The 10,740-nt window shown below is 49.3% G+C and overlaps 5 protein-coding genes across 5 annotated transcripts; 1 reads left to right on the plus strand and 4 right to left on the minus strand.

Moving 5' to 3' along the window:
• Positions 1-73: 73 nt before the first annotated feature.
• Positions 74-842, plus strand: F5J12DRAFT_909700 (uncharacterized protein; the record flags this gene model as incomplete). Its single annotated transcript, XM_051749011.1, has 3 exons — positions 74-224; positions 279-500; positions 547-842. 3 exons carry the CDS (start codon positions 74-76, stop codon positions 840-842), a joined length of 669 nt encoding a protein of 222 aa, XP_051604874.1.
• F5J12DRAFT_945679 (tRNA synthetases class I-domain-containing protein) lies at positions 804-4,823 on the minus strand (the record flags this gene model as incomplete). Its single annotated transcript, XM_051749738.1, has 12 exons — positions 804-1,668; positions 1,719-1,940; positions 1,993-2,425; positions 2,475-2,750; positions 2,809-2,975; positions 3,040-3,166; positions 3,213-3,311; positions 3,371-3,462; positions 3,518-3,726; positions 3,789-4,500; positions 4,564-4,745; positions 4,802-4,823. The coding sequence occupies 12 exons, from the start codon at positions 4,821-4,823 to the stop codon at positions 979-981; spliced, it is 3,231 nt and encodes a 1,076-aa protein (XP_051604875.1). The 3' UTR covers positions 804-978.
• Positions 4,824-4,980: 157 nt separating this feature from the next.
• On the minus strand, positions 4,981-6,783 carry F5J12DRAFT_761361 (uncharacterized protein). Its single transcript, XM_051742123.1, has 4 exons — positions 6,562-6,783; positions 5,584-6,508; positions 5,432-5,530; positions 4,981-5,380 (listed from the first exon to the last, which is right to left on the minus strand). The coding sequence occupies exons 1-4, from the start codon at positions 6,703-6,705 to the stop codon at positions 5,082-5,084; spliced, it is 1,467 nt and encodes a 488-aa protein (XP_051604876.1). The 5' UTR covers positions 6,706-6,783; the 3' UTR covers positions 4,981-5,081.
• Positions 6,784-6,842: 59 nt separating this feature from the next.
• Positions 6,843-8,483, minus strand: F5J12DRAFT_797025 (carbamoyl phosphate synthase small subunit; the record flags this gene model as incomplete). The annotated part of the gene is given in 5 exon segments (XM_051744146.1): positions 6,843-6,962; positions 7,012-7,192; positions 7,250-7,926; positions 7,946-8,058; positions 8,118-8,483. The coding sequence occupies 5 exon segments, from the start codon at positions 8,296-8,298 to the stop codon at positions 6,843-6,845; spliced, it is 1,272 nt and encodes a 423-aa protein (XP_051604877.1). The 5' UTR covers positions 8,299-8,483.
• Positions 8,484-8,799: 316 nt separating this feature from the next.
• On the minus strand, positions 8,800-10,391 carry F5J12DRAFT_902624 (glycoside hydrolase family 16 protein; the record flags this gene model as incomplete). Its single annotated transcript, XM_051748317.1, has 9 exons — positions 8,800-8,873; positions 8,931-8,993; positions 9,050-9,137; positions 9,188-9,302; positions 9,353-9,440; positions 9,601-9,670; positions 9,926-9,971; positions 10,024-10,188; positions 10,240-10,391. The coding sequence occupies 9 exons, from the start codon at positions 10,389-10,391 to the stop codon at positions 8,800-8,802; spliced, it is 861 nt and encodes a 286-aa protein (XP_051604878.1).
• Between the last annotated feature and the right edge of the window lie 349 nt (positions 10,392-10,740).

Here is a 10,740-nt window from a genome sequence, read left to right on the forward strand (position 1 = left end):
GTGCCACGTGACTGACTCGCTTTGCGGGCTTTCCTAGTTGGGTAAGCCATCCGCTCTTGCTCGACGTTTCACCATGACAGATAAATCCAGCGCCTATGGAACCAAAGCTGCAGATACAGATTTTAGGAAGAAATGGGACAAGGAGGAATACGCGGAGCGAGCGAGGAAGAAGGACGAGGAGGAGAGGGAAAGGATGAAGGAGAACGAGGAGCGTATGAAAAAGGGTGCGTCCCGATGGCCTCTCTTGCGTGGCATTTCTGACGATGATATTTGCTCAGGAAAGGCTCCACGTAAAGCACGAAAGGAGGATTTACCTAAACCAACGGAACTCATGAAACGTCGGGAGGGCTCGCTCGAGCTGGAAAAGAATCTCAACAAAACAATGGTCGTCCAGAATCCCGGAGGTCGTGGTCCTGGGCAGCCCGGCTTTTATTGCGAGATGTGCAATCGCACGTACAAGGATACCTCCGCCTATTTAGACCACATTAACGGAAGAGCTCGTAATGCCGTCTCTTGTTCAATTTACATTAGGCTAACGAAGCACAGACTTGAGAAAGTTGGGACAGACAACTCGCATAGAGCGCTCGACGTTGGCGCAAGTCCGCGCACGGATTGCCTATCTTCGTGAAAAGACAAAGGAAGCTTCCAACACGAAGGCATTTGACTTCGACAAACGATTAGCAGAAGTGAAGGCCAAAGAAGCTGCCAGACGCATGGAACAAAAGGCTCAGAAGAAGGTCCAAAAGGAGCAGGCTCGCATCGCACTCGTCGCGGAGGCGGAGGTGGACGATGAAATGACAAGACTTATGGGCTTTGGGGGGTTCGGGTCTTCCAAGAAGTGAACTAACCCTGTCTCTTCACCAGTTCTTCCCCTGTCATGTTGGACCCTCCTTCCGGCGCATATTAACGTTTACTCCTTACAATCAGTGTATTCTAGTCGCACAACGGGTATCCAGCACTCATCTAACCAGAATTTCCTCACAGATTTACTAGCGTTAGCCGGAATTTAACATCTGCCACCTCCTGCTCTTCTTCTGCAATCAAGTCACCTCCATTACGTTCTCCTGCACTTCTCGGGGTGCTCCTGATGGTCCTTTGGATGTTCTCTGCGTGTTCCTCAAGTGCCTTCAACAGCTCTACACCTGAATCGTCTTCGAACCTGTAATATACTTCTACGTCGTCTGTTGCCTGCAAGCCGGCCTTCTTCCTCAGCTTTTGCACTCTGTTGATGAACTCCCTCGCAAGCCATTCACTCATGAGCTCGGGATGCACTTGAACGTCCAGTCGAATAACCACGTCATTGTCTGTGTGTGTAGCGTACTGGCCCTCGGAGGCGGGTGGCAGTTCGAGGTATCGCTGAACGGTCAAATCACCGGTGATGAGCTCGATTCCGTCAACAGTAATTTTTCCCGTGTCGATGTATGCTTTCACGGCGTCGCTTGACACACTAGGAAGCGCGTTTTTGACACGTCCAAGATCCTTGCGAAGTCTACGGCCAAGGACACCCCAGTCTGCTACTGCGCGATAGCGTACACCAGACATTGTTTCGTCAGATGTGAAAACAATGTCGCGGACGTTGAGTTCAGATTGGATGTACCGCTGGAGAGATAATACGTCCGTTATGTATTGCGCATCGGGATGAAAGACCAATAGTGCCTTCAGGGGGGTCTAAGATAATGTGTAAGCACACTGATCATCTTAATAAGACCTAACACAACCTTCAGCGATAGATTATGTCGTTCACGAATGTTCCGTGCAAGATCGATGACAGCCTGCATCCGCTGAACTTGTCTCTCAATCTCAACATCGAAGTACTCTTGCTTCACTTCGGGGAAACTGAGGAAGTGGATGGACCGGGGGTCTGGGACCGACGGATCTTCCGGCAAGTAAGGGCGAAGAGCCTGATAAAGGTTCTCTGTCAAGAACGGAGTGTATGAAGACTGGAAATTTCACGTGAACGATACAACAAACAACCTTATTTCAGGCACTTACCATAGTGCGACACAGGGTGAAGAGAGTTTCGAATAAGGTGTTAAGCGCAGTAACGGCATCCTCCGAACCATCTTCACCTTTCAACCTGCGTCTGTTGAATCGGATGTACCAGTTTGTCAGTTCATCTACAAGATCTAGCAGACGGGGGAGGATGGTATAAAGTCTGTACGCCGCCATCTCCGTTCGGAACAAAAGAATCAACGATTGACAGCGGGCGAGAATCCAGCGGTCCATGACATTATTTGAAAGCGGCACTTGGGGATTATACTTGAACTCTATGCCAGCAGTCTTATGCAACAAATTGGCTTGTCCAAGGAAGAAACGGCATGCGTTCACCCACGGAAGCATAACACGCGAAACCACTTCCCGGACCCCTTCCTCTCGGAACCGAAGATTGTCACCCCGGACGATAGGAGAATTGACAAGGAACATCCTGAGGGTCAGTCAGGTACAAAATCATAGGCAAGGGCAATCGTTCGAACCTCACAGCGTCCGCTCCGTAGACATCGAACATAAGCTTAGGATCAGGATAGTTTCGCAAGCTCTTGCTCATTTTCTTGCCATCAGCCGCAAGGACAAGACCGGTAACGATCAAGTTCTTCCAGGGTGCTTTTCCAAAGAGGTGGGTTGACAACACCAGGAGCGTGTAGAACCACCCTCGCGTTTGGTCAATACCCTCGGAAACGAAATCACCGGGAAAATTATTCTCGAAGAACTCTTTATTTTCGAATGGATAATGAACCTGCGCGTACGGCATACTTCGGAGATAAAGGCACATGTAAGAAATGTACCATTCGGATGCAAGAAAAAGCGTACCTTCCAGACTCAAACCAGCAATCGAATATCTCTTCCACTCGTCTCAACATGCCTTTGCCTTTCTTCGAGGGTATTGTAAGGTGATCGATCTTGTCTCGATGTAGGTCCGTTATTCCGGTCACGCCGGACAATGCCTCTAACTCTGCAATGGATCCAACTGAGACGATCTTTAAAATATCGTGATTGCATCAGCCTTCTACTCGGTGGTAGGAAAAAAGTGTGCAAACCAACCTCTTCGTAGTCTTCACTGACCCAGAGGGGTAACGGTGTTCCCCAGTACCGATTTCTGGATATGTTCCAGTCACGCGCACTGGCTAACCAGTTGCCAAAACGATTATCTCCCACTGTCTGGGGTACCCTGCGATAATATGTAAAAATCTCGTATGAAGGAACTGGATTCTAACCATAAAGTCTCCCTGTTATTTGCAACAAGTTGGTCCCTGATAGGCTGTACCCTTACGAACCAGGATGGTATAGCGCGGTAAATCAAAGGTGTTCCAGATCTATCAGGATGTTGGTAAGTAATGGCGGAGTCGCTTACGCCAGCACCTGCGGTACATACCTCCAACAAAACGGATAAGAGTGTTTAGTATTTGATTGCACTAAAAGTCGTCCCTTTGCCTTCAAATGCTTCTGAATTTCCTTATCCGCATCCTAGTGTAGGGGTCATCAGCAAGCTCCAAAGAACCGTCTGTGGAACGATACTAACCTTGACGTACAGGCCCAAATAATCAGTGACAGGATTAGTGAACCTACCAACGTCGTCTAGCGGACATGGTGGCAACTCTTCAGGCGCTACAATCCCGTTTGCAATGGCAATGCGGTGGTCGTCCTCGCCGAAGGCCGGTGCTTGATGAACGATGCCCGTACCGTCTTCATCCGTCACATAAGAGTCAGTGACTACCTTGAAAGCTCGGGCTCCAAACTGTAATGGGTATGCACAGTTATTCTGAGTATCGTCTGTGACAGATAGGTAGGACTTCCCTGCTCAGTGAAGTACTCGAACAACGGTACATATTTCCAGCCTTTCATATCCGAGCCTTTAAAGGTGGTAATTTTCTTGAATTTCGCCTTCTTTGGATCCTTGTAAAGCGTCCCCAGGAGCTTTTCACAAAGGATATAATTGACACCTTTATCTTCGTCGTGGATTTTTATGTAAGTAAAATCCGGGTGTACACACAACCCGAGATTTGAGGGCAATGTCCATGGGGTGGTCGTCCATGCTACGAGCGATGTCGTGGGATCTTCTACGAGAGGGAAAGAAACAGTAATGGCAGGATCATTGACATCCCTATAATCCAATCCAGCCTCGAAGTTCGACAGTGGGGTGGTGCAACCGGTAGAATAAGGCATCACACGAGTGCCACGATAGACCAGGTCCTTCTTCCAAAGCTCGTTGAAGGCCCACCAAATACTTTCCATGAAGGTGGTGTTGAGAGTTTTGTAATCGTTATCGAAATCAATCCAGCGCCCCATGCGTTCTACCGTCGTGCGCCATTCGGATGCGTACTTCATGACGATCGAGCGACATTCCGAGTTGTATTTGTCGATGCCCATACGCATCACGTCTTCTTTTCCAGTGATTCCAAGCTTCTTGTCTATCTCATGCTCTACCGGAAGACCATGAGTGTCCCAGCCAAAGCGACGGGTGACATGATAACCGGAGACGTGAGCATATCGAGTGACGATGTCCTAGAGGCAAATAAAAAGAGAGAGAGGTCAGAGAGGGCTCCATTGATGCTGGTGTTTGCATACCTTGATGGTACCCGCCAACAGATGACCGTAGTGGGGCAATCCAGTTGCAAACGGTGGCCCGTCAAAGAATACGTACTCAGGCTTCCCTTCAGATAACTCCAAACTGGTCCGGAACGCGTCGATCTGGCGCCAGTACTCAATAACTTTTTCCTCCTCCTTCGGGAAGTTGAACGATTGTGATACTGCAGTAATCGGATACGATCAGCGGGGTGTACAGCAGGGAAGAAGATGGACATACTATCGTGTCTAGGGAACGACATTGTTCTAACCTGCGGCTGCCAAGCAAGTGTTGGTGTTGCCACGATTGATGTGATCGTCTTAGTTTTGGAAGCGAAGACACTGGCCTTTTTCTTTTTATCTTAGTGAATTAGGTTAGAAGGATCTGATTCCTCTTGACTCGCCCATCAGCCTCACAGCCACAACCATTAATGATTAGATTACAAGGTCACTGATCAAGAGTACATGACGAGGAAAAAGTATGACAACCCCCACCATATTTGCACTAAACTAGCACGCCATCACTCCCAATCGCTATCCTCCGAGTCGTCTTTTGTGCTCGCCTTTTCTGGCCCTTCCCGTACATCCTCTGCGTTGCTAACAGTTGCAGATACCAAGTCATAACTGTCCTCACTGCTGAGTCTGGGGCTCAGAGCCGGGCTGAGGGAAGTCGAGTGTCCACCACTGGTGGCTGCCATTCTGCGGGGAGCTAGGGTGCGCTGAGATTCTAAAGATTTCACGGATGCATGAGAGGGTCTAGCGGATTCAGGTTCCTCTTCCTCATCCTCCCAGCTAAAATCTTCATCCTTCTCAGCGGTAGCTGAAACCTCAGATTAGAAGTGGACGCTTAGAAATGAAATAAAGTAGCAACCTTGGAGCAGGGCCTTACGCCTATTTTCTTCTCGTTCGATTTGATGTACCCGGAAGAAGTATCTGACCCAGAATACTTCTTCGGGCATGTATGATGGTACTGTCATGAGAGGGTTTGTGACGACTACCATGAAACTACAGGAAGTGACTTACCAAGACTATCCAAAGTATCTTGTAATGAAAGACCATCGTGGAGGTCCGACAGCGCGTCAGCAATTCGACCCGACCACGCCTCAGTGCCAAACCCTGCACCGCTTGCCTCAAGATCATTTACCCATGCTAGATATGATTCCTTTGAGGAATCTACGGCGGGGTCGACCTTTGTTATTTCGGGGTTACTTCTGAGTTGCTTCAACAATGATTCTGCGCGTGTCGCCACCGCACGCCGCGCGTCCTCTGACAGACGGGCAGAGCTGTCAGACTCTTTTGCCTTCCCCTTAGAATTGCTCCTGCTCCCCTCTGCACCAGCAGCCAAACCGGGGAGCATCCACACATCTGCGCCATCCCACACGACACCGGCACCGGGCTCGGAACCCGCCTCCTCTGGTGGGATGACTTTCACCGCATCTCGAAGGACTTCGCTCGCTTCCCTCATTGCCTCTCGAAGAATGACTTCACTCTTGTGTACATACTCCTCTGCTTGCGCGCGTGTGACTCCTTGAACTCGCTGGAACTCCGCCGAGAGGGTATTGCGCAGCTGAGAAAGGTCTATGCTTTCGGCGTTCTTGAGACTTTCTGGTAGATGTGCCTGTACGGTGGAAACTACGTTTGGTGGAAGAGATGAACGTATGCGCGTGAAGAACGACTGTGGTGTTGAGGCCGAGGATGTCGATGATACCGTAGTGGGTTCGTGAGTGCGATCCGTCTCTTCTGCAGTTGGTGTACTGGGCCCTGTATCGTTCGATTCGTTCCCTTCTTGATGCCCTTCGGCTTCCACTTCACGCTCGTCTCTTGAAGAGGATTCATTCTCAGCGGGGTCACCGGTCGGCCTGGCCGTCGTGAATTTCCCAATCTCTCGCTGAGCCTGGGTGACAACTTGGCTGAGATCTCGTCGTGCATTTGCGAACACTACCCCACCCTAATGATGTCAGCCGACACAGTGATTGCCTAGCAAGTTCCGTGGCGGCTCACCTGCTTCTTAAACCCTCCCCAGAAATGACCGAGGGTGCCAATAACTTGCGACACCTCTTCGTTTAGGCTTTGCTCTGGGCGATCGCCGGCGGGCGGAGTGCTGGTCCCAGTGCCGGCAATACCGTATGCATCAAGGAAGTTCATGGCGTTGGTCAGGAAACCAAGGTCGGAAATTGTGTGAAAGGGTGGAAACCCAGACTAGATAGACTAGACAGTCTAAATACGACGTGTAACCTGCCAAAGGCAGTTTCTATTCATTTTATCATGTCGTACAAGTGTTCCTACGCAGAAGCTACTAGTTCATCCTGGTTCTGTCCAACCGTGCCGGTAACATCTGCAGGCATGCTTCTCACGCTCCGCTGCTTCATGGCCCGACACTCATTTACAAAGTCTGTGAACATCTGAAATTACTTGTCAATATGCACGCCTGTGGACTGATAAATAACTGACCCCTATCGTATCCAATGGCCCACCAGCACTTTCGGGATGGAATTGCACTCCCCATATTTTCTTACCTGATTCCGCAGTCGACTTGATACCTTCCACAGATGAGTCATTGCAGTTGATAAAGAAGGGTTCCCAGCCTTGCGGGAAAGGATCAGACAGTTTGAGTGCATATTGATGGTTTTGACTGCAAAAAAAAAAAAAAATCACTATGTCGCCTGCCCAAATCCATCTCATTTCTTACCTTGTTACATAGACTCTGCCCGCCTTGATGGACCCAGATGACGCTAACGCAAGTACGGGCTGATTATGTCCGCGGTTTCCAAAAGTCATGCGATATGCTTCTAGGCCAGCAGCCATCCCAATGATCTGATGACCCATACAGATACCGAAAACTGGCTTGCTCCATTCCTGGAGCGTGCGGCGCAACTTCATGGCTGCACTGATACAATGGGCCGGGTCACCAGGTCCATTGGAGAGAAAAAGACCATCGTATTGATCACGAACGGAATCGAAGTCGAAATTCCACGGGAGAACAGTAACTGCGGCGTTCCGACGAACGAGGGAGCGTAGAATGTTTGCTTTGGCGCCAAAGTCGAGGACAGCTATTTTGACATCGCCCCCCGGATTTAACTCGTAAGGCACTTTGGTAGATACCTGGTCAACCAAGTTCTCGGTCGTAGGGTCCCAATATTGTTCGGGGGTTGGACGAGAAGCTGATGTATCCGCACCAACCGCGATCCGACCAAGTGTAGTACCTTGGTCACGCAGTAAACGGGTAATTGCGCGGGTATCGACTCCAGTGATTCCTGGCACCCCAGACCGACGGCACCATGAAGCAAGGGACTCAACGGCTGAGTGGTGTGAAAATTTCTCAGCGACGTCTGCAACGACGATTGCGCTGCACTGGATATCTTGAGACTCCAGGACAACACCGAACATCTTGGGAGTCGATTGGAGCTGTGTTACGGGGAACACCATAGTTTCCAATCAGTGGAGTTGTGAAGACCAGGATTTGACCGCGGTAAGACGGATCAGTCATAGACTCGGTATCTATCGAGAAGGAAAAAAAATGTTAGCTTTGTTCAGGCATGAAAATCTCGACAACGAACAGGACGTGATCGACGTAGAAAACACAGTTTCTCCAAAAATGCTTTCGGGGGCACCAAATGATCGCCCGAAGAAAGATTGGCCAGTCTTGAGATGCAACACAGCAGGTAAGGTGACACGTGGACCTGCATGAGTAACAAAGCCACGATAGAGGGCTGGGCTGCGAATAATGCAAGAAATCATATTGGACAGAGAGGTCAGAGGCTGAGGAGCGAGAACACCAAGTCACTAAGATAACTTTGGATCCAGTCAATGAAAGGTAGAAGAGTGAAGGCCTAGACAGCGAGCTTACTCGTCGCGTGTACTCTGGGTGAAGATCATGTACGAGCTTAAGAGAAGCTCTTGGTCTGTCGCTCAGCAAAAAAAAAGCAAAACAACGACTCGTGCCCGGAAATTTGTAGCGATAGTGTCAATGATTACGTGATCGCTGATTGTTCACACACAACTGGCCTACAAGTTGCCAGCTGTCCTTGCTCACGCTCACTGCTACCCAACTTGTTCTCAACCACTCCTGTTATGTGCTGACGGGAATGTTAGTTATTACTGCCGCCTCTGTCGCACGCAATTGTCGGTATCGCTTTCACCGTTAAGTTCTTGCACAGCCAGCAAATAATTAACGCGTCCAACGTTCTCAGTACATACCCCTGGCACAACGATTTATCCACGTACACATTGTCAGGGCCTTCACTGGTAAATATTAAGAGAATTGAACGTGAAGTATGCGTCGACAAATGCGGAAGGATTCTGATTCACATAATCTTACAATTCGGGTTAAGCGTCTCAGATGTGCGAGGCATCGAGGCATCGGAACTTACCAACACAGTCCGATGGACACCCCGAATTACTGTAGACAGCGCTGTTGCCAGCCCAATCCCCACCTGCATATATAGAACTGGTCAGCAATGTAGTGCATGCAACGAACTCCGACATTCACAGAAAGTCAAATTAATGATGATATTATGGGGACCGAAGTGCGTGGAGAAATCGCAGTCTGTGTCGGGAAAGTACGCAGCAGGGGTTCCCTGAAAATAAACTTGAACAAAGGGCTCAGGGAAACGATATGAAGACATACCCAACTGTCGGTATTCACAGATGTCCCCGGATACTGGACATCGTCTGGAACGGAGGAACTCCCTCTCTCCCAAAAGTATATTCTGATGAAGGTAGACGCGCGCTCGATAGCATACCTGACATGAAATTCAATACTATGCCTCAGTACAGAGAAAAAGATCGACACCATCCACCGCCAATTCCGTTAAAATTTAGACCGAAGCTGTTAATATCATTGGTCTGTACACCACACCCCGAATTGCCCGTCTCATAAACTGTCGCAGTTTGTTCCCGTGCTCGTACTGTTACGAAGGATGTTGTCAGAGATCTGCTGATTTCCACTCGCAACTCACCCAGTCATGCTCCTGGAATCTGGCATCGTACAATCTTCCCATCCATCAGTAAAGGAATGCGGGCTGGACTGGTATGACGTACTAGCACTCGTGTGCAATGATGATAAGTTAGGACTCTGGTTATTAACACCTTCCACGATATCCACCTCACCCTACTGCCGAGGCTGCCTATCAACTTCAAACTCGTATGCAGTCAACGATTAATACAAACCTCATTGGGCCAGTCCGCACCAACTTCCTATACAAACATCATTATCCATATAACCTTCCTGTGACCAGACTTACCCTGAAAAGTTAAATGCAGTGAACTCAAAATAAGTGTTCACTGTATCTAAAGAATGGAAGATGAACAAACCCTACTGCCGGTCAGATCACACAGGTACCAGGGGAGGGGATCACGTACAGACAGCAGGCCACGTTCCGCATCCCTGAGGCATATGGGCAATGTCAAAGCTGCACCAGGGAAATAAGAGTCCGAGCCGACACCAAGACTGACGGAACCTACACGGCTACATGTGTGGTATACTGTGCATTAGACTGAAGCCTGAAAGAGTTCCGTCCGGGGTCCGAAGAAGACAAAACGGTAATGCTGTCCGCCCGCAACGTCACTTGGTTCCCCGACACGGATACCAACCCGTCCGCCTGTGCGGTCGATTCTGTAACGTAGTTACTGTGATTGTAAGGGTCATTGCTAGTCATTTCGTTAATCAGAAGAACATACACCCGCCCGTTGGTAGGATCTGCCACGGCTTGCCAGCTAAAGGCATTCAGAAATCCTTGTCCAATGAGGTTGCTCGTCAATGAGTACGTTGCGGCAGAGGTAGTTTTTGCAAGGCCCACAAGCACCATAGAAGTCACTAGGCGCATCAACATTCTGCGTATCGAACGGTGCAGAGGGGTAGAATGGACTGTTGACTCCGACACTGGGTCATATAGGAAAGCCCCTTTATATCAGCCACAAAGCATCCCCACCGCTTTTAGGCCTGTGAGGCAAGCATAGGTCGAATGAAATGGTATCAACCTAGACTGAATTATAAGCACCCAGGTAAAAGTAAATGCCGCAGGAGAAATTAAGGCTGACCCGCACTTGCAGCAGCAAACACCAAGGCTCAAAAATAGAATCCGCTGATTCATAAGAACTAACACCATCACTTCGTAATCACGGAGGCCCGGGACTGAGAAACCCTGTGCAAACGAAATTCTTAGGCTGGAGTGTGATGGT

The sequence above is a fragment of the Pisolithus orientalis genome (genome assembly GCF_024613125.1).
Source record: "Pisolithus orientalis strain OTSU chromosome Unknown F5J12scaffold_2, whole genome shotgun sequence".
In the NCBI taxonomy this organism is placed as follows: Eukaryota; Fungi; Basidiomycota; class Agaricomycetes; order Boletales; family Pisolithaceae; genus Pisolithus; species Pisolithus orientalis.